This window comes from Gymnoscopelus braueri (genome assembly GCF_963280865.1).
Source record: "Gymnoscopelus braueri genome assembly, chromosome: 4".
NCBI lineage: Eukaryota > Metazoa > Chordata > Actinopteri > Myctophiformes > Myctophidae > Gymnoscopelus > Gymnoscopelus braueri.
This window is the reverse complement of record NC_137605.1, coordinates 8904709-8926841: the sequence shown is the minus strand read 5'-3', so window position 1 is coordinate 8926841 and position 22133 is coordinate 8904709. Positions and strand designations below refer to the sequence as shown.

The window sequence follows — 22133 nt, the reverse complement described above, 5'->3', positions numbered from 1 at the left end:
AGGCCAGGCCAGCAATGTGCCAACGTGTCCCTGAGCAAGACATTTATGAGCATAAATTCATGAGATTAGTAAACCGGCACCAAGAAGGAGGTTTGAAGATCTGATTTGTACGCGAGTGGTCTCTCATATACACACCCTGGTGATGTCACTGATGTATCATCATCACTATGACTCACTCATCGATGTCAGAAGCTCATGGGGGTTGGGACCGTAACCGTTGCCAAAAAAGTAGCAATACCTTATAACATGCTCAGTTACAAATGAAAGGCCTGTATTAAATGTTTTAATTGAGTAAAAGTACAAAAGTATTGGTATCAAAATTAAACTTTGAGCACCAAAGAATCTGTCAAACATTTTTTTAAATGCCGATCTACAAACCTACAGGATGTGACGCGTTATGAACTTGTGAGCTTGTACATCGGCTATTTTCGAATAGTATAAAATAGGGCTTAAGTGATTAACATGATGTTTTGTAGAAGGGTCTGCCCTTGTGCAGCACTGCTGCGAGATTGAAAAGTTGCTTTTCATTCCTTTTCTCCTCTCCCAGGCACTAATCTTCTGCCTGAACTGCGGAGTTTATTTTGACATTGTCATAACAATTTATCTTTTTGGTATCAAGGCATTATTTTATGAATTGATGTTGATGTTATACATTGTGTTGATCCACTGTCATTGTACATATTGTACTGAGTTACTTGATGTGTATTAAAACGCATCTGTGTCACTTTAAGATTTATTTGGCTATTGAAAAATAGCAGATATACAAGCTCATAGCGTGGCCCGCGCCATGAGCTTGTAGATCTGCTATTTTTTGAAAAATCTTGAAAAATATATATTTTTATATTTTTTGAAAAATGTTAGGATTTAGAAAACATTTTTAGAATCGGCCTCAGGTCTTAATGGGTTAACTGATTGTATACAGACTGACTGTGATGAGATCACTTATTCAAATGGGATCACCATGTTGTATATATTTGTATATCTTTTGTATATATCTGTGTTACTACTACTTGTCAGCACTTTTTACAGACGGGTAAAAGGCCAGGGGCTCAAGCCCCTTCTGATGTCTATCATTTGTGCACGTTCCTGCCTGTAAGGGTCCACATTTGGAACCCCTCAAGGAACCCTGAGGGTCCCTGGACCCCACTTTGAGAAACACTGTATATTTGAACATCAATAAAGTTGTTCATAAAAAAGGGCATTTATGTGAAGTCCATCCATGCCACATTATGCTACAGAGCTGCTGTTCCCTTCCTCCTGGCGCCATCTGGTGGCTAATAAGACACACTGCATGTCCATATGACCTCCACCCCCTGCATGCTGTTCACGTGACCATCATGTCCAGGTCACGTGACCTCCACCCTCCACCATGCTGTTCACGTGGCCAGGCCACATGACTACAACACACGTGACCATCATATCCAGGTCACATGACATGACTTGCAGCAGAGCTGCTTCCTGTAAACTCAGCTCATAGAACTTTCCATCTAGAATATAATATTATAACTCTATGCTTTAAAATATAAAACACATCAACTTATAACCATGTAAACCTGTGAATCTACTTCACATGACGACGTCATTGACAGAAGCTCATAAGGTAACGTTCTCACCCTGTTTTGTATTTTTTGTAAATGTGTCTGTCAGCAGAAGTGATGGACCTGCATGTGTGTGTGTGTGTGTGTGTGTGTGTGTGTGCAGTGGTGTAAAGTAACTATGTACATTTACTCAAGTGCTGTTGTACTTAAGTACAATTTTAAGGTAATTTTTACTTAATTCAGTTTTTCCAATTTTCAATACTTTTACTACTTCTCCACTACATCTCAGAGACAAATATTGTACTTTTACTCCAGTGCAATTATTTTGACAACTTTAATTACTAGTTACTACATATATACTACATATATTACCCCCTTCTTCAGCCCTGTATAGATTTAGGCTATTTTTTATATATTTTTATATTTATATATATATTATGATACCAATACTTTTGTACTTTTACTCAAGTACATTTTGATTACTGGAATTTTACTTAATATTTCTACATTGCAGTATTTATACCTTTTACTTAGGTAAAACATTAGAGTTCTTCTGTGTGTGTGTGTGTGTGTGTGTGTGTGTGTGTGTGTGTTATGTGATTGGACAGGTCATTATTATTAATGTGGGTCATTATTCAAGTGAATCATCTTTATCGTGTATCATCAGCATTATTAATGTGTATCATTATTCATTTGGATCATTAATATTGTTGATATTTATTCATGTGAATCATTATTATTCATGTAATCATTGTTAATGTGGGTCATTAATGCGAATCATCATTATTATTGTGTATCTGCATCCTTTTTAATGTGCATCATTTATTATTCATTTTGATCATTATTCATGTGAATAATATCAATGTAAATCATTCTAAATCTTGATCATTAATAATGTTGATTTATTCATGGGAATCATTATTGATCATGTCATCATTATCAGACAGAGGCTTTGTTGGAACTTTACTGTAATGTTTAAAGGGTTATTTCACTTAATAACATTTTTGTGGTCATTTGAACGTCTACTTAGGCTTTTGTGAGCACACACACAAGACAGTTTTTAAGTTGCTTGATTCAATATTTAGATAGGCTATTTGAAATTAAAGGGATAGTTCACCTCAGTCGCCATAACCAGGGACGTGTGTTTTCAATGAGTCTAAAATGGTTTTATGAATATAAATCTAAATAATGAATCAAGCAACTTAAAAACTGTCTGAGGTGCACACAAAAGCCAGAGTAGACGTTAAAATGACCCCTGAAGTGTTTTAAGGTGAAATACCCCTTTACCCCAGGAATTAAGACTACATATTTTTTATGAAATATATGGCCATAACCACAATCTCAGATGTTATATTACTATTAGACTTCAGCAAACAGGTAGTGCTTTACTCATGAGTTCTTACTGCCCCCTGTAGAGAACATGATGTCATTACAAGCAGCAATTCTCTTGATCACTTTCACAACTGGACTGACCACAGGTAACCTACACACACACACACACACACACACACACACACACACACACACACACACACACACACACACACACACACACACACACACACAAAATATGGTACCATTTCTCTCTACTCACACAGGCTCAGCATCTCATTGGTGGGATGTGGGTTTTCAAAACTAATAGCTTTGACATGGAAGCCATAGTTCTTGCATTAATAATAAAAATAGAGAAAGAAAATAAATAAATGTATGTCACTGCAGGCAGGTTTCTGAACTGTCCACAACCCTCCTCTGAGACACAGAGTGAGGAGACAGAAATGGAACCATCTTATAAGTGAGGACCAATAGACCCCTTAACAGACGACGTCACACTGATAAAAACCAGTATGCGTGCAACCAGTATGCGCCCAATGTAACCCATTCTGTCAGGTCTCGCTAGGACGCGCCTCACTAGCCAACACACAAGAGGGGGTTGGGGTGTGCTGAAACCAGCGCACCGCGAAACAACAGGTTGGGAATTGATTGCGTGAAACAATCACCTGTGCGTCCAGTCTCGATGTTAGTAAACAAATAATTGGTCTATATGTAATTAGTAGATGAGGTTGAGAAATGGGTGAAGTGCTCCTTTTAAAGTTAACAATGGAGATAATTGACTCAAGGCTTGCAGTTAACCCATTCCACATACCTGCTGCAGAGTCTAAAAGCGAGTCCATTCCCATACAGCTTTTGAATCTGCATGGCACAAAGTCTGTGGAGCATCGCTAACCTTAGAAAAGTCATTTCAAGATAATCAACCTGTGTGTGCGTGTTTGTGTGTGTGTGTGTGTGTGTGTGTGTGTGTCCCTCAGATGCCCAGAAGTGTGTGCCTCTTGACTTCGGCCATGGTTCGGTGGTGTGCGAGTGTAACGGGACGTACTGCGACAGCGTCGGCTCGGTGCGTCTGCCCGCGGTGGGTCACTTCATGTCCTTCCTGACCAGCAAGGCTGGCCGCCGTCTGGAGGCGGAGCAACGCCCCGTCTACAAGAACGCCACCGGGGACAGTGAGTTCAAAACAACAACATCATGTTAAAGGGGGAGTACGCAATATTTTTGGTTAACCCGTTAACTCATTCACTGCCACGGACGACTTACGACGAGACATCGTCCAAACGCCCACACTACTTATAAATGGGTTTGAGGAGGAATCAATTGTCAAAAACGACTAAATTGGGGAGAAAAAAATAGTAAAATTACTGTTCTCTGTGTGTTTGTGTGTGTATTCCAGAGTTGAGGTTGACAATAGTCCGGTACCAGAAGTATCAGAGGATCATGGGGTTCGGAGGAGCCATGACAGACGCTGCAGCAATGAACATCCTGTCTCTGTCCACCGCAACCCAGAACCAGCTGCTCAAACAGTACTTCTCCTCTGAAGGTGTGTGCATGGATTAAAGTTCTCCGTCGTGGCGACGGATTTCCGTCGTGAGGATTTTTTAGGGGTCATTTATGAGATCTGTGCAGATCTGCAAAAAAAAAAAAAAAGTGGGTGGGGGGGTATGTGTATATGCCCGCGGTGTCAATGACATGACCGAAGTCATCAAAATGTAGCCTACTTGCTATTCAAAATGATCTCCAAATTACAAAGCATCCACCATCCCATAGAATTAAAAAATAATCCATCACCAGCGATAAATATCAGCTGCTCAGAGTGCTGCGCTGGTGCTGCGTCACAACCCTGTAACCCGACACCGTGTTTAGCCCTCAGCTATATACTTAGCTGTGTGGCGGTGTCGTGCGCGGTAAATAGCAGACCTACAAGCTCACAACAGGTCAGGAACGCTACGCGTTGTGAGCTTGTAGATCTGCTATGTTTACGGCATGCATTAAGTGCTCCATTCCCAACGCTCACAACGCATCACGAACGGGACGCGTTGTGAGCTTGTAGATCTGCTATTTTTACGGCATGAAATGTTAGTTGTGTTAGTTGTGCTCCGTTCATTCTGACTTAAAGTAGCACGGATTTACCGCTGAAGTTATGGATTTTACTCTGTATGGATGGTGGCAGTGTCCAAACGATGAAATCACAGGAACAATGGAATACACTGTTGTTTTTAATCGAAAGTGGATTACACCACGTAACAGGTAGGATATAATTATTTGTTGCAGGGAAGGGAGCAGTAATTGACAATAAACGTATGCTTAGCTTACGTTCACTTGCATTAAAATAAGCAGCGGAACAATTGCTATGTTTGCCAATCAGAGAGGATTTATTTGTCACTCACAAAAGTCACCCATACAGGTGTCAATGCCAAAACTCTGGGCGGTGTTTCATTTGTGACGGTATCATGATTGGTTTTCAAGGCAGGAGGCGGGGAGGTTTATCCACCATGCATTGCACTGTTGTGTTTATACTCCCACCTGTGGTAGCGCCGTACCGGTCAGTCGAGCATAAATCATGGAGGCGTTGGTTGTGAATGAAGGCTCTGATGTGACTGTCATTGACAGCAAACTTTAACAACAAACCGTGACTAGCAGTGTTAGTCAAATCACTGGTTCTCAACCTGTGTGTCGGGACCCACAAGGCCCAGGGGGGTCCCCACGTAATTTTTTTGTTTGGGGGGGGTCCCCAGATGACAGTAAAGTGACCATTTTTTTAAAGACCTTTTTAATACAAATAAAGATCCTAAATGAAATATAAAATAGCATTACTGCATGAAAAGTAATCAACAAACAATACTATAGGAAATTGTAATTTGTGAAAATAGCTGATCTACAAGCTCACAACACATCATATCTCGGCATGTTGGGAGTTTGTAGATCGGCTATTTTTACTCTTATAGTGTGACACTCTTGTATGATGAAGTAGGGCAGTGGTTCCCATACTTTTTAATTTCATGGACCCCCAGTTTAATAAGCATTAGGCCACGGACCCCCATGTGATACCTCTTTGCTATCTCTGGGACCCCAATCTATACTAAGAAATCCTAACTCTGAGAGTGTACAAATGGAACACTCTCATAGTTAAAGTCATGTAACTCCTCAAGGACCCCTGGGGGTCCCCGGACCCCAGTTTGAGAACCACTGAAGTAAGGCATTCATTTATGAAAAAACATAAAGTTGAAATATGGAAATACAAGGTTTCGGCCTGACAGCGAAGATATATATATGATTTAATCATTTGCATTTATCCATCAAAACATTATGTTTATTTGTATTTATTCATTTCCTTCACTTGCTGACGTGCTGCTGCGCAACAGGGCAGATATCCGCCAGGCCAGGTGGCCCTACCCAGGCCCATGAAATTCATAGGCAGTCTACAGTAGCCAATTAGAATGAAATCTGCTAAAACTGACTCATACACTAATACAGAACCATATATAGGCAAAATATTGTCTCTGACTCTCTGTCGGTTGGGAAAACTGTTTACCTTTTATTTTAAAACAATTTCTAATGGTGAAAAAAGCCAATCTACGAGCTATAATTATTAAAAATTAAGAAATACTATATATTTTAAATAGTGAAAAATACAGAAAATAGGGGAAAATACATAAAATCTCTAATCTGTGATTCTAATGTGATTAATGTGACCCCTAGTGAAGTCCAGGGCTGAATGTGACAAATATTGAGACAAATAGGCTATAACCCAATACATAATTTTATGAAATAAATGGGTTATATTTTACAGATACAGTAGTTACACTATTCTTGTACTATATTACAATTAAATCATCCTTAACCTTCAAGTTAAATTCATTATTTCTGTGGACTTAAAAAAATCTTCGTTTTATTTGATGGCCTTCTTTTTGATTGGCCTTTATTACAGGCCCTACCAGCCTGTAGGGGGAGGTAGAGAGTCACATTATAATACCAGCCTGTAGGGGGAGGTAGAGAGTAACATATTATAATACCAGCCTGTAAGGGGAGGTAGAGAGTAAAATTATAATACCAGCCTGTAGGGGGAGGTAGAGAGTAACATTATAATACCAGCCTGTAAGGGGAGGTAGAGTGTAACATTATAATACCAGCCTGTAGGGGGAGGTAGAGAGTCACATTATAATACCAGCCTGTAGGGGGAGGTAGAGAGTAACATATTATAATACCAGCCTGTAGGGGGAGGTAGAGAGTAACATAGTATAATACCAGTCTGTAGGGGGAGGTAGAGAGTAACATATTATAATACCAGCCTGTAGAGGGAGGTAGAGAGTAACATATTATAATACCAGCCTGTAGGGGGAGGTAGAGAGTAACATAGTATAATACCAGTCTGTAGGGGGAGGTAGAGAGTAACATATTATAATACCAGCCTGTAGAGGGAGGTAGAGAGTAACATATTATAATACCAGCCTGTAGGGGGAGATAGAGAGTAACATATTATAATACCAGCCTGTAGGGGGAGGTAGAGAGTAACATAGTATAATACCAGTCTGTAGGGGGAGGTAGAGAGTAACATATTATAATACCAGCCTGTAGAGGGAGGTAGAGAGTAACATATTATAATACCAGCCTGTAGGGGGAGATAGAGAGTAACATTATAATACCAGCCTGTAGGGGGAGGTAGAGAGTAACATAGTATAATACCAGTCTGTAGGGGGAGGTAGAGAGTAACATATTATAATACCAGCCTGTAGAGGGAGGTAGAGAGTAACATATTATAATACCAGCCTGTAGGGGGAGGTAGAGAGTAACATATTATAATACCAGCCTGTAGGGGGAGGTAGAGAGTAACATATTATAATACCAGCCTGTAGGGGGAGGTAGAGAGTAACATAGTATAATACCAGTCTGTAGGGGGAGGTAGAGAGTAACATATTATAATACCAGCCTTTATTATTTATTAAAAAAAAATTCGCCGCCCGACAGTTAAAGTCTCACTCTTAGAAATTTCTGAAAGTTGGCAGCCCTGTCCCTGTCTTATTCTAGGACAGGGGTAAATTATAGTGATGGGCATATCGATACTTGTATCGATATATCGATCGATTGTCTGAATATCGTTTGGTATCGATACTTAAAAAAAATGTACTTCCGGTTTATGGCCATGTCCGGTTCCGTTTGGTACTTCCGTTTCCGGTTTATCTCAATTTCCGGTTCCGGTACTTTTATTCATTTCCTTCACTTGCTGACGTGCTGCTGCGCAACAGGGCAGATATCCGCCAGGCCAGGTGGCCCTACCCAGGCCCATGAAATTCATAGGCAGTCTACAGTAGCCAATTAGAATGAAATCTGCTAAAACTGACTCATACACTAATACAGAACCATATATAGGCAAAATATTGTCTCTGACTCTCTGTCGGTTGGGAAAACTGTTTACCTTTTATTTTAAAACAATTTCTAATGGTGAAAAAAGCCAATCTACGAGCTATAATTATTAAAAATTAAGAAATACTATATATTTTAAATAGTGAAAAATACAGAAAATAGGGGAAAATACATAAAATCTCTAATCTGTGATTCTAATGTGATTAATGTGACCCCTAGTGAAGTCCAGGGCTGAATGTGACAAATATTGAGACAAATAGGCTATAACCCAATACATAATTTTATGAAATAAATGGGTTATATTTTACAGATACAGTAGTTACACTATTCTTGTACTATATTACAATTAAATCATCCTTAACCTTCAAGTTAAATTCATTATTTCTGTGGACTTAAAAAAATCTTCGTTTTATTTGATGGCCTTCTTTTTGATTGGCCTTTATTACAGGCCCTACCAGCCTGTAGGGGGAGGTAGAGAGTCACATTATAATACCAGCCTGTAGGGGGAGGTAGAGAGTAACATATTATAATACCAGCCTGTAAGGGGAGGTAGAGAGTAAAATTATAATACCAGCCTGTAGGGGGAGGTAGAGAGTAACATTATAATACCAGCCTGTAAGGGGAGGTAGAGTGTAACATTATAATACCAGCCTGTAGGGGGAGGTAGAGAGTCACATTATAATACCAGCCTGTAGGGGGAGGTAGAGAGTAACATATTATAATACCAGCCTGTAGGGGGAGATAGAGAGTAACATATTATAATACCAGCCTGTAGGGGGAGGTAGAGAGTAACATAGTATAATACCAGTCTGTAGGGGGAGGTAGAGAGTAACATATTATAATACCAGCCTGTAGAGGGAGGTAGAGAGTAACATATTATAATACCAGCCTGTAGGGGGAGGTAGAGAGTAACATATTATAATACCAGCCTGTAGGGGGAGGTAGAGAGTAACATATTATAATACCAGCCTGTAGGGGGAGGTAGAGAGTAACATAGTATAATACCAGTCTGTAGGGGGAGGTAGAGAGTAACATATTATAATACCAGCCTTTATTATTTATTAAAAAAAAATTCGCCGCCCGACAGTTAAAGTCTCACTCTTAGAAATTTCTGAAAGTTGGCAGCCCTGTCCCTGTCTTATTCTAGGACAGGGGTAAATTATAGTGATGGGCATATCGATACTTGTATCGATATATCGATCGATTGTCTGAATATCGTTTGGTATCGATACTTAAAAAAAATGTACTTCCGGTTTATGGCCATGTCCGGTTCTGTTTGGTACTTCCGTTTCCGGTTTATCTCAATTTCCGGTTCCGGTACTTCCGTTTCCGGTTCCGGTATGGCAATTTCCGGTCCCGTTTCCGGTTTGATTCTGTTTCCGGTTCCGGTATCGGTATCGGTATCGGAAAATCGCCCCCAAAAATATCGGTATCGAATTGAAGAAATGTGGTATCGGCCCATCACTATAAACCGATGCAAGGTTCGCGGGTTTCCCCTTTCACAACGTCCCCCCCCCCGGTCTGACAATGATTTTCAGGCACCCCCCCCCCCATCTAAAAATCCTTTTCAGTCTTGGGATTTTTTCTGGCTTTAATCCCTGTGTGTGTGTACGTGCGTGACCCCAACCTCTTCAGGGGGCCAAGTCCGATCATGTTGCGCATTTCTGGCGTAACCGTACATTTTTACAAACCTTTGCGAATACTCGAGGGTCATGCCAAACGGGTGAGAAATCCATCTCACTGCTATTGGCCAAAGAGGAGTGCTATAGCAATTGAAAACGCAAATTTTGAACAGGCGTAACTTATGCCCCTTTGACCTACAGTCATGAAACTCCATTACACATAATGTGTCTTTGTGTGTGTGTGTGTGTGTGTGTGTGTGTGTGTTACAGGTATAGGCTACAGTGTGGTTCGTGTTCCCATGGCGAGCTGTGACTTCTCCACCCGTCTGTACACCTACGCCGACACACCAGAGGACTACGACCTCCACAACTTCACTCTGACCCCCGAGGACACGCATATGAAGGTTTTACACACACACACGCACACACACACACACACACACACACACACACACACACACACACACACACACACACACACACACACACACACACACAGGATGGCGGCTGTGGTGTCTCCAGGGCAGGGGTGCACTGGTCGCTTCGCGTGACTGCACAGCACTTTGGCAGGATCACGCACATGCACGGATGTGTGCACGCTAGAACGCGTTCCCCGCCATTCATGAGCCAAGTACCCAAATGGCTACTTTGCATAACAGGTTGTGCAAATGCATCCTCTCACATGCACGCTATAAAAGCAACACAGCATTCTGGTTACAGTACTGCTGCTGCTGCCAGTATATCTGCATGCAACCGTCGAAGAAGAGAAAGGTACTAGTTCAAAGCAGACCTTTTAGGTTTTGCTACTGCTATGTGCGTGCGGCGTGTGCGTATGCACAACGTGTTGGTGACGTCATTAAAATAGCGTTCCGCCCGCAAATAAAATCACCATTACACCCCCTGCTCCATGGACTGTACTTTGTCTAGTTATTTATGTTCAGTCTGTGTCTATTTCGTTGCTGTCGGGCAGAAACCTCTTATCTCCGTGTTGTAACTGTTTGTGTTTTTTTGTAAATTAACGCCCAACTCGATCATACAACAGCGTCACACAAAAGCATCAAAAGTAGCAGATCTACAAGCGCGTTCGAGCTTGTCGATCTGCTACTTTTGCATTTATTATTTTTTTTAATCCTGAAAAGTAACAGTTTTGTAAATGATCCACCCGACAGAGACGATATACACAGGTATATGGAGTGCAAGCATATCGTACAGCCGACATGACCTACTAGACATCGGACATAAAATCCGCAACCATGATTTCAAGACACTGAACTCGGGGAAATGAATTGGACACTGAGCTGTCAAACTGTTTGTTTATCAGTTATTGGACCGATAACTGACTGCTGGTATGGAGTGTTTTTCCAAACTGCTGCAACATGGCCTGCACACTATTTATTTTATTTATTGTGTCGTGTTTGTGTATTCTCTTCACCCAAAAAATAGACGAGCTCACAACCGCGCCGCAAGCTTGTAGAGCGGCTAGTTTCGCCAAATGTTCACCCCAGACAGAATAGGGACGCTAGGATTCATATGGTGATTGAATAAAATGTAATTTTGTCCAATCTGTATGGTAGAATAATGTTAATACAATGTCATGTCTCACCTAGACACAGGATCTGACACGAATTATGACCTGAAGGTCAAGATTAGAATATTATTAAAGGATAATTATAAGAAACTCTCAATGTTTGATTCCCCTCTCTCTCTGTCTCTCTCTCTCTCCCTCTCAGATTCCTCTGTTACAGCGTATCCAGGCTCTCTCCCCTGGTCCTGTGTCTCTGCTGGCCAGTGCATGGAGCGCCCCCGCCTGGCTGAAGACCAACGGTGCGCTGATAGGAAAGGGCTCTCTGAAGGGAAAACCAGGGGGCAAGGAACACAAAACCTGGGCTCATTACTACATCAGGTCACACTTTAAACACTACAAACTCAGATAAACATACATTTTAACAGTATTATCATTATTGTTATTTTTTAAGAATGGTTCCGGAAACGGTTCCAAATGTGATGGAACCGATTTCGGGTTCCGGATCCCAACCCCAGTATTCATGTGATGTCAGGTTTTTAGACGAATACGCCAAACACAACCTGACCTTCTGGGCGCTGACCACAGGAAATGAGCCCTCTGCTGGACGGATGACTAACTACAGGTCAGAACTCAAACAGTAAAGGTGGGCTCACACTACAACACAATCTTTTGGGTGTTGAGAAGGCCCCATTCTAGCCTGATAGGGGGCAATTATCTGGCAAGATCATCCTCTTGAGGTGTTCAAAGAGATCTTAAACCTCCCGACTTGCGCGGGTTGGCGCCCCAATAATTTTTCAAATATGTTTGATATTTATCTGTTTGGTTTGGTTTAACTCATTCAGTGCCAATGACATCTAACACGTCCAAACTGTGTTTACTCTAAATGGCGCTGTTCGCCAACGTATGAGTGATCCTATGACTTCTGGAGAAGAGTATATCCAGAAATAGTATGATCACAACAAACGCAGCCCCGTCCGATCTAATGTTAAAGGATTTAGAAGAAAAAAAATTCTCTGCTTTCTTGTTTTTATTCTGCGTTTTTGGCGAGAACAAGCTATATTCAACAGCCATTAACTAAAGAACGGAAGGTCGTGGTGACACACTTTTTTGTCTCCGATGGAAGCATCGTCTCGGTGTGTCGATCGTCCTGGAAGTAAATATTCTGTGGCTCTTGAAAGGTTAGTAAAAATGCTCAAACGCTGGCACTGCTGACTTAATTAATTAATTCTGGCACTCAATGAGTTAAGGATTAGCGATAAAGTTATGCCTGATTACACTTAGTTGCGTGCTTGTGTCGTGCACCGAAGAATAGCAGATCTACAAGCTCAACAACGTGTGAGCTTGTAGATCTGCTATCTTTCGTCTTTAGGCTTAGAAAAATATGGCACATTTCTTTAAAAAAGGCATTCATAAAATCGGCGTCCTAAAATGTTGATGTCCTCACAAGAATGGTAATACAAACGTGTGTGTGTGTGTGTGTGTAGTTTCCAGGCGCTGGGGTTCACCCCAGAGGAGCAGAGGGACTGGGTGGCTCTAGACCTGGGTCCGGCCCTCCACGCCTCCTCTCACCCCCGCACGCACCTCCTCATCCTGGACGACAACCGGCTGCTCCTCCCACACTGGGCCAAAGTGGTGAGAGAACACGTCTACTGTAGATATAGATGCACTAGAAGGGCTGTCACGATTAAACATTTAAGTTTACTATTAATTGTCACTCAAATAATTGCGATTAACGATTTAATTGTGTGTTTGGCGTTGAAGATTGGAACATATGAACACAATTTAAATTTCTGTTTGCCTTTTATGTAATAAAAAATTGCACCAGGTGATTGATATATTTAATAATTATATACATGTAAAAATTGCAAAAATAGCTGATCTACAAGCTTACAACGCGTCACTTTGTGACGCGTTGTAAGCTTGTAGATCTGCTATTTCTGCTTCTTTAGTATTTGAAAATGTATGAACATGGAAACGATTATGCAAAAATAATTGCGACTATCTCAAATAATTGCGATTAGACGATTATGTAATAATTGTGACAGGCCTATGTACTAGCTCAGTCATTCTCAAACTATTTCATGTCAAGAACCCCCAAATCAATATGTATTTGGCCACGGACCCCCCCTCATCTGAAAATATGTTGTGCCAGGGACCCACGATTTCTTATCAAAAATGTTTCAAAAGTAGGCGATCTGCAAGCGACACGCTGTGAGCTTGCAGATCGAATATTTTTGAACAGCCGAAGTATAAAATAGGGTTAAAGTGTCAAAGTTTTTCAGCCGAAGGACCCCTTAGCTGAGAGAGAGAGATGAAGCAGGGAGAGAGAGAGAGATAGAGAGGGATGGAGAGAAAGACAGTGAGAGAGAGAGATCCTCTGTCTGGTTGGACATGACCTTTGACACAATCCTGTTACTTGGCTTGGAAAACTAATTTGAATCAGACAGGCTCTATTAGCTCAGTGGTAAAAACATCAGCACATCCAGGGAAAGAACAGGAAAGTCAATTCAATTCAAAGAAGCTTTATTGGCATGAGAAAACATACGTCTGCATTGCCGAAGCAAGTGACAAAACATAACAAAAACAATTTAAGAAAACAATGGGGAAAGTATGTACAGTTGGAGGGGGTACAGTCTTGTGTTTAACAGTTCCTTGGTTTCTGTCCTTATAAAGAGAGTCTGCATGATTCGACTGACATTGCCAGTCGAATCATGCAAAAAATATGTTATGCAATAGAGGAACATTCCATTTGGGCTGTAGAGGTGCTTAGTGTCTAATTTAAAGGGATACTTCACTTTCACATAAAATAAACATTAAAAATAAATATTTTAAAAAAAATGAAAGAAGTTATGGCAAAATCACGGCCCCCTCACACATTAGTAGGACACTCTAATGCGTGAGGGGGCCTTTAATTTGCCATTACTTTTTTCATTTATTTTTAATATATTTTTTTAAATGTTTATTTTATGTGAAAGTGAAGTATCCCTTTAACATACTTGCTTGGTTTCTCCCAATAAATCATGATGTGTATCCTATTTTTGGCAAACTATTAGTTAATTTAATTGATATAACAAACTAGGCCAATCTCTCAGTCGAATAATTTAAAAAAAAAGAATTGAAAAACGTTTTTTTTTGTTTTTGTCATAATTCGAGATTGGCAGTCGACTCAGACACCCCTCGACTGATTAGTCGACTATTCGAATAATCGAGTTCAGGCCTATTATATATACAGGTTATAAGCTTTTTTTTAAACAAATTGTAGCAATCTTTTGCAGTCACCTTTGGGACAATTAGCAGCAACTATTTAACAACACATTGGCTGCCAAAAACGCAGATCTGCGTTCTATTTAATCCCTCGCCTGGCTGCCAAAGACGCAGATCTGCGTTCTAAAAAGAAATATATATATATATATATATATATATATATATATATATATATATATATATATATATATATATATATATATATATATATATTATATATATATGTGTGTATATTAGGGGTGGGACGATATATCGATATATCGATATATCGCGATACTTTCTCCCGCGATAAATAATCGATATCCTCCCGAAAAATATCGATATTGAGAAAAAAAAAAAAAAAAAAAAAAAAAAAAAAAAAAAAGTTTTTTTTTTTTTTTTCAAGTTTTTGATACGTTGTTTTTCCTACTCTGTATTTGTGTAATGATGATTTTGAACTGTTTGGTGCTATTTTATGTGTTTATGAATTGAATACAAGGACTATTGTGATATATCGTTGGTGAATTTTCATGCAATATATCGTGATATCGCAATATATCGATATTTTCAGATATCGTGATATATCGTTGGTGAAATTTCATGCAATATATCGTGATATCGCAATATATCGGCATTTTCAGATATCGTGATATATATCGTTATCGTGGGCCTAATATCGTGATACATATCGTATCGTGAGGTACCCATATCGTCCCACCCCTAGTGTATATATATATATATATATATATATATATATATATATGTGTATATATATATATATATATATATATATATATATATATATATATATATATATATAAAAAAAAATTTACCCAAAGACCAAGGAGATATGATTTTTCGAAGATTTAGACTCCCATCCACTTCCTTGTTAACTTAAAACTTAAAAATTCTGTATCTCGGCTCCTGAGTACTTTTGTTTTTTCATTGAAAAATCTCTGGCAGTCTACTGCAAAAAATCTGAAATAATTCTGTCAGGAAATGAGTTAAATAGTATACAAAAAAGCCTCAGATTTAAAATGTGTTTAAAGGTAGCAGCTCCGTTTTATACGTGCAGTAGGTCTATTCGGTTCAGATACTGTAGTGCAGGAAACACAATGTCACATATAGTGCAGCTTTAACCACAACAACCCTGGTTCCCGCGTTCTCTCAGGTCCTCAGTGACGTGGAGGCGGGCCGCTACATCCACGGCGTGGCGGTCCACTGGTACCTGGACGGCCTGGTGCCGGCGGAGCTCAGCCTGGGGACCACCCACCACCTGTACCCCGAGTACTACCTGTTCGGCACGGAGGCCTGCGCCGGCTGGCAGCCCGGAGACCGAGGGGTGAAGCTGGGCAGCTGGGAGAGGGCTGAGCAGTACGCCCACGACATCATAACGGTACCTCGGCCTGGCACAATGATTACATCATCGCCTTCATTTTTTTTTAAATAGTGGAAATAGTGGAAATAGCCCATCTACGAGCTCAAGCTATTTCCAACTTTTGTTTTAACCCATTAACACATCGACCGCCAGAGGTTAATCTCATAATGTACTCACCAGTGCCAAGGTGTTTTTGTTGTTTTTTTGTTTTTTTCATGTCGCCATAGATCTTGTTAAAATCCTTAAGATTAAGCTCTACACGGTCTGTTTACATCCGCGAGATCTCCCTGTATCTCCCAGTGAAGATCGCGTGTCAAACGGGGCATCCATGTTGTAGTTAGAGCGGATTACGTTAAAAAGTGAAATGCGAGGAGAAAAAACTACAGGAAGAGAATTGAGTTTCAGTTTCGTCTGTAGAATGGGAGCGGGCGTGATCGTCAAAACCGGATCCCAAATAATTCTATTTCCGGTCATCAAACCGGAAACGGAAGTGGATCAAAAAAATTCCGAAAGTGAACCCGGAAGTGAATAGCGCGAAAAGACCGTGGACCGTAGGGCTACGGTCTCGGCGCTTAACAGTTGGATTTAACGGACCGTAGGACTACGTTCTTGGCGGTTAATGTGTTAAGGCCTGAGGTTCCGATTCTACAAATGTCTTCTAAATCCTTTTTTTTTTTTTTTTTTACTTATGTTACTATGTCAGTGGTTCTCAAACCTTTTCATGTCAAGGACCCCAAAATGTATTTGGCCGTGGACCCCCATCTCAAAATATTTTGTTCCAGGGACCCCCCAGAAGTAAAGATTTGAGTTAAAAATGTTCGCTTTAAAATAGTATATATATTCAAAGATTTGCACACATTTTCACGATTAAAAAAAATTTGCAGATCTACAAGCTCGTAGCGCGGCACTCGGTGCCGCGCTATGAGCTCGTAGATCTGCTATTTTTGAATAGCCAAAGTGTAAAATAATGCTTTTTTAGCTCAAATGTAAAAATGACACAGATGCATTCCCGGTCTCAATGGGTTAACCAAAACAATCACTTATCCTACCTTTTTTTAAAAGGTGATTTCCTGAGGCCTTTAACGTGTTTCTGTAATCCTGGTGTCCCTTAACAGGACCTGAACCACTACGTGGTTGGCTGGACGGACTGGAACCTGGCTTTGGACCCGGGAGGAGGTCCCAACTGGGTCCGGAACTTCGTGGACAGTCCTGTCATAGTGGACGCCAAGAGAGACGTCTTCTACAAGCAGCCCACCTTCTACAGCATGGCACACTTTAGGTACAACGCTGGTCTAAATGGCTGTTCAAAACAAAGCACTATAATGATAACTATAACTATCGTTCACTAGCCTGGAAATCCAGACCGATTCACAGGTGGATTTTCTTTTCTCTCACTTCGCTACTCAGTCTGGCCAGGGTTCTATTTGACTCGTATTTCTAAACGTCAACAATTACGTAGACGGGTCAGGAAGTGACTCGAGTTTTACGTTGGAAAACACTGGTCCCTCCCCCAGACCAATCAGAAGCCGTTTTCTCCTGTTTGTGCACGTCCCGCCACTTGACAATAGGAGGCTTACCAGACTGAGTAGCGAAGTGAGAAAAAATAAATCAGCGGAACTTAGTGAATCAGTCTGGACTCCAGGCTAATCGTTCATCACTGTCGTCTTTATAGATGTGGTGAGGACTCTGCCATCCTCTTGTGTTAAAAACAATTTTGAACACAATATCATTAATAGTTATAGTCAGGGTTCGATTTGTATTAACCACAGAGGGGACATTTTCTTAACCGACTATATACCTCATCGTACAACAACAAATACATTTTGTTTTTCAGTAAGTTCTTGTGGGAGGGGTCTCGGAGAGTGGGCGTGTCCATGAGTCAGGAAACCTCTCTAGAAGTGTCCGCCTTCATCAGACCAGATGACTCGGTGGCACTCATCATACTCAACAGGTAGTGTGTGTGTGTGTGTGTGCTTGCATGAGTGCGCTTCTGAACTTCCTAGTGAGAACTAAGACTATGTAAAGAAATCAAGGACCCGTTCGGCAATTTATTGGTCCGGCAATTCCAACTGGCAGCTTCAATGCACTGGGAGATACGGAGCTGAACGTTCGATGGAATGCATTGAAGTCAATGAGAGCCGCAAGGATAACACTGTGGTCCTATGTATTCATCAACATAGTATAGAGAATTAACACAATAATACATGTCAACAACAAAAACAAACACTATATGTACAAAGGAGAAAAAGGAAAAACAGCGACAGTGAATGACACCTCCTTGTGGTCTTCTTTATTCAGACCAATTTAGAAATAAACCAGTGATACACATCCTTTAATGGATGGTGTCAGGGGATTCCACATTTTGGTGGCAGAGTAGTCGAATGAGAATGTCCCCATGTTTGTTCTAAATTTGGGTGGTAGCAGAAGTAGTTAGACAGGTATGAGGGTATTGAGGGCACTGTCCCTTTAACTATCCCAGCGTATATATGTATTTCTTTTAATGATTGCAACCTTTATGAAAATAATTGGTTGGAAAATAAAGGAAGACATCGCATACAATATTGTTTCCTGCTGTCTTGTTTATTGTTGTGCACACTATAATCTAAAAAGCCCAGAGTATGTTTCTGACTTACTGCTGTCTTCACAAGATTGTCAGTTAGTGACAGCCTGTCAACCTGAACCGATTTATCTGACAAAGGCCGCAATCATTAAAAACAGTTCATTCATAAGCTTGTCCACCTGACTCTCTTTGACTTCCATGTAATTCCATCGAGCTACCGGCTACTGTTTGCCTCCCAGGTACGTCAATGGTGCATGCCACGACGCAACGCCTCCTTTGCTTCTTTTCATCATTTGTTCTCAGAGCGGTGTCCGGCGACCGCTAGGGGTCCCAGGGTAACTCTGAGAGTGTACAAATGAAACGGGCAGAAAGGGAGATTTGAATTAGGCGATGATGATAACGATGATGAGAATCTTGCAAACTGAGAACATTTGTGGTTCAAGTGTTCCAAGTGCGTGTTTAAGTAATATGTATGTGAGGGTGTGTGTGTTAAATGTGTGCACGCGGGTGTGTGTTGTGTTGCAGGTCTTCGTCAGAGGTGCAGTTTGAGGTGTGGGATCCCGCTGTGGGCTACATCCCCTCTACAGCTCCACCCCATTCCCTGATCACACTGGCATGGAACACACACTGACGCACACGCACACATGCACACGCACACACTCACACATAAAATACCAGCAGGACTTCAATCTGAATACACATTTCCAGGGACCACAGACGGTAAACTATGACATCACTGTGTGATGTCATCACTGTGTAATGGACCCCCCACTGAGTTCTCATTCCGTTATTAACTACTAGATGCATTTCCTTTATGATGGAAACTCCAGTGGAAAATTAACTGCACTGAGCTTTAATCAAAATGATCAGTTTCATTGATTCATTCATTTGATTTCAGCTGTATCCATGCAGCCATATTGTTTCATTAAAAAAAAAGTGCAGTGTTGGGTAGTAACGAATTAATAATAATATATTACTGTAATATTATTACTTTTCCCAGTAACGAGTAAAGTAAGGTATTCTGTCAAAACAGTAATATAATACCATATTACTCGGTCAAAAAAGGCCTCGTTACTCGTTACTGATGACGAGCGTCTTTTTTTTGCTCATTCATTTACTCTCCTGGCTAATTAATATTGACTGGTGTAAGATATGTTGAAAAGGTTAAGAAATGTTCAAAAAGTTTACTTTGTTGTTTCAGTTTTTGAGAGGCTGCAGCCAGTGTGTGCAGTTCAGATTGATGTTGTTCCATAATTATTGTTCCAATTCCAAATATGGAATTTGCAGCAGCAAAATACTTAAAAGGATAAAGACTGTTGACTGTTTTCTATTGTTCCATTAAATTGGATTCAGTTCTAAAAGGCAAAAAACTGTACACGTCTTTTCTTGCGCGGGGAAAGTAATATAAAGTAATACGTAATGTATTACTCTTGATTCCAAGTAATAAGTAATATAATATTATTACTTTTCAAAGGAGTAATAAGTAATAAGTAACATATTACTCTCCTAAGTAATATAGCCCAACACTGAAAAAGTGTGATTAAATGTGCTGCTTGTTAAGTGACCTCATCAACACTCCGTTAAAGAAATGTGAGTCTTGTCAACTAATAATGTACAGAATAATTTTTTAATGGTTTGCTTTTTTGTTGAATGAAATAAACAAATGGTGCAGTGTGATGTGATCATGTATGGTACATATATATATTATTGTAGAATGACTAGTGACATAAGTATATATACATGTAGCTCGATGTTTAAACATGTTTTGATGACAGTATGGTGTTTTTTGCGCCACAAGTGGCGGAGCAACAGTTCAAAACAACAATGTAGGCCTTCTGTAGCCTTTTTACATAATCTTTCTATATTAAAAGAAAGATCCCACATTGTAATGCAAAAGCGATTCCTGCACTGACAATATCAGACTACAAGCTCACAGAGTTGTAAGCTTGTAGATCTGTTACTTTCAATGCGTGACACCATGTGAAATTACGCACAAGTCATTGTGGAAAATAAGAGAAGACATCACTATTTCCTGAACTGTTTGTTTGATAATGGTCCAATTTTTCAGTGTTAACTTTGTGACTCCTCTCCTTTGCTGTACTCCTTGTTGGTTTGTTTTGGTAAACCTTGTATCATTACACGGTTTGTCAGAATGAGCATGATTTTTCAAACATTACTTTCAAGTGGGTGATTTTTGCATTGTGTTTATAGTTTGATTAAATCATCACCAGCCGAAAGTAACGTAACACAACGTGGCAAAGGTTTTGACAGGAATTCAGCAAAGACGGTTCATAAATAGTGCTAAATGTGTTTCTAAAAAATCAAAGGGGCCATGGTTTACTGTGCACTGCATCTTTGAATGTGTGACTATGTACAGTCCATCAATACATCTAACAAGTGAAAATATATAATATTAACAATGGATAAGCATGCCTACTGTATGTGGTGATACGGATCATATTTGGCCACAGTTAAGTGTTTTTTGTTTCGTTTTTTTCAATCAGCTGTAGTGCCATTTTAAGTCAGTAGATGGCATAGGTGTACTGCCAAGTTCCCAAGAGGGACTAAGGCAGGATATTGCAACACATCCTCAGTTGTTACCATTTTATGTTGCCATCACTCGTGGAAATGTGTTATTCTGAATTTCAGAGCAATTTGCAGTCATGTGCTGTACATGTCTACATGTTTATAGTCTATCAATGAATATATAAATGAATATAAGTGCACTCAAGTCAATACTAGAATAATAACCTTAGAGGCCTGTGTTGAACGCCAACTCGCCAAGGATACTGGTACTGGGCACTTTACTGTTTTTACATACAGTACGTAAATAGTTTACAACACAGGACTTCCAACAGGGGGGTCCTCAGTTACTAATGGGGGGCCGGAAAACCTTTATATCATAGGAACTTTTATTCTTTTTTCCACATTAACCACTTAACCCCTATTCCCTATTCTGCTGGGAACTCACCAAAAATAGCCGATCTACAAGCTCACACTGAGTTTGTAGATCGTCTATTTTCGGCGAAGAGGTTTGGTGTTAAAGGAAAAAACAGCAGACAAGTAACAGAGCCCTATTTGATACAATATGGTGTAGCGGTCCCTTCTTCATCCCTCTATCAGCTATGGGGTCCTTGGCCTGAAAAGCGTTGAAGACCCCTGTTTAATAACCTACTGAGTCAGAACCTTGCACACTGTACCTTACTGTGCTAGGATACAAGATAAACAAGTATTTGTAAGTAAAGAAACACATTGAGCAGATACAAATTGGAGCTGGAACACTATAAAACAGAAGCTGGTGAATGATCTTTGTGGGGTTCTCTCTCCTGATTGGTTTCAAATTGGTATCCCGACCTGCGCATTTATTTTTTTATTAAAGAGCTGGAGAGACCATTACTGAGCGAACACTAAATTAGCAATGACTCCTAATTAATGACTCGAATATAAAGCTTTAAATGTATAAGAAAACAAAAACAAATTATTTTAACCACAAAAATATCACTTACACCACCTTTAAAAGTATTTAGATCAAGCAACGCAGTTACTACTACTAGCTACTGATCAATGAACCACAAGA

The 22133-nt window shown here is 40.1% G+C and overlaps 1 protein-coding gene across 1 annotated transcript; it reads left to right on the top strand.

Annotated features, from left to right (window-relative positions):
• The first annotated feature begins 1443 nt into the window (after positions 1-1443).
• Positions 1444-20233, top strand: gba1 (glucosylceramidase beta 1). Its single transcript, XM_080425578.1, has 12 exons — positions 1444-1600; positions 2954-3016; positions 3845-4036; positions 4261-4407; positions 10121-10254; positions 11581-11753; positions 11908-11997; positions 12860-13007; positions 15790-16014; positions 17112-17275; positions 17831-17947; positions 19082-20233. The coding sequence occupies exons 2-12, from the start codon at positions 2959-2961 to the stop codon at positions 19185-19187; spliced, it is 1554 nt and encodes a 517-aa protein (XP_080281704.1). The 5' UTR covers positions 1444-1600; positions 2954-2958; the 3' UTR covers positions 19188-20233.
• Positions 20234-22133: the final 1900 nt, after the last annotated feature.

What these genes read in the sequence shown, in the direction of transcription:
- gba1 (XM_080425578.1), top strand. Translation starts at nt 2,959, where the DNA reads ATGATGTCATTACAAGCAGCAATTCTCTTGATCACTTTCACAACTGGA. An exon ending in CAAGAACGCCACCGGGGACA is followed by an intron (nt 4,037 to 4,260) that starts GTGAGTTCAAAA and finishes TGTGTATTCCAG; the next exon opens with AGTTGAGGTTGACAATAGTC. An exon ending in GCACTCATCATACTCAACAG is followed by an intron (nt 17,948 to 19,081) that starts GTAGTGTGTGTG and finishes GTTGTGTTGCAG; the next exon opens with GTCTTCGTCAGAGGTGCAGT.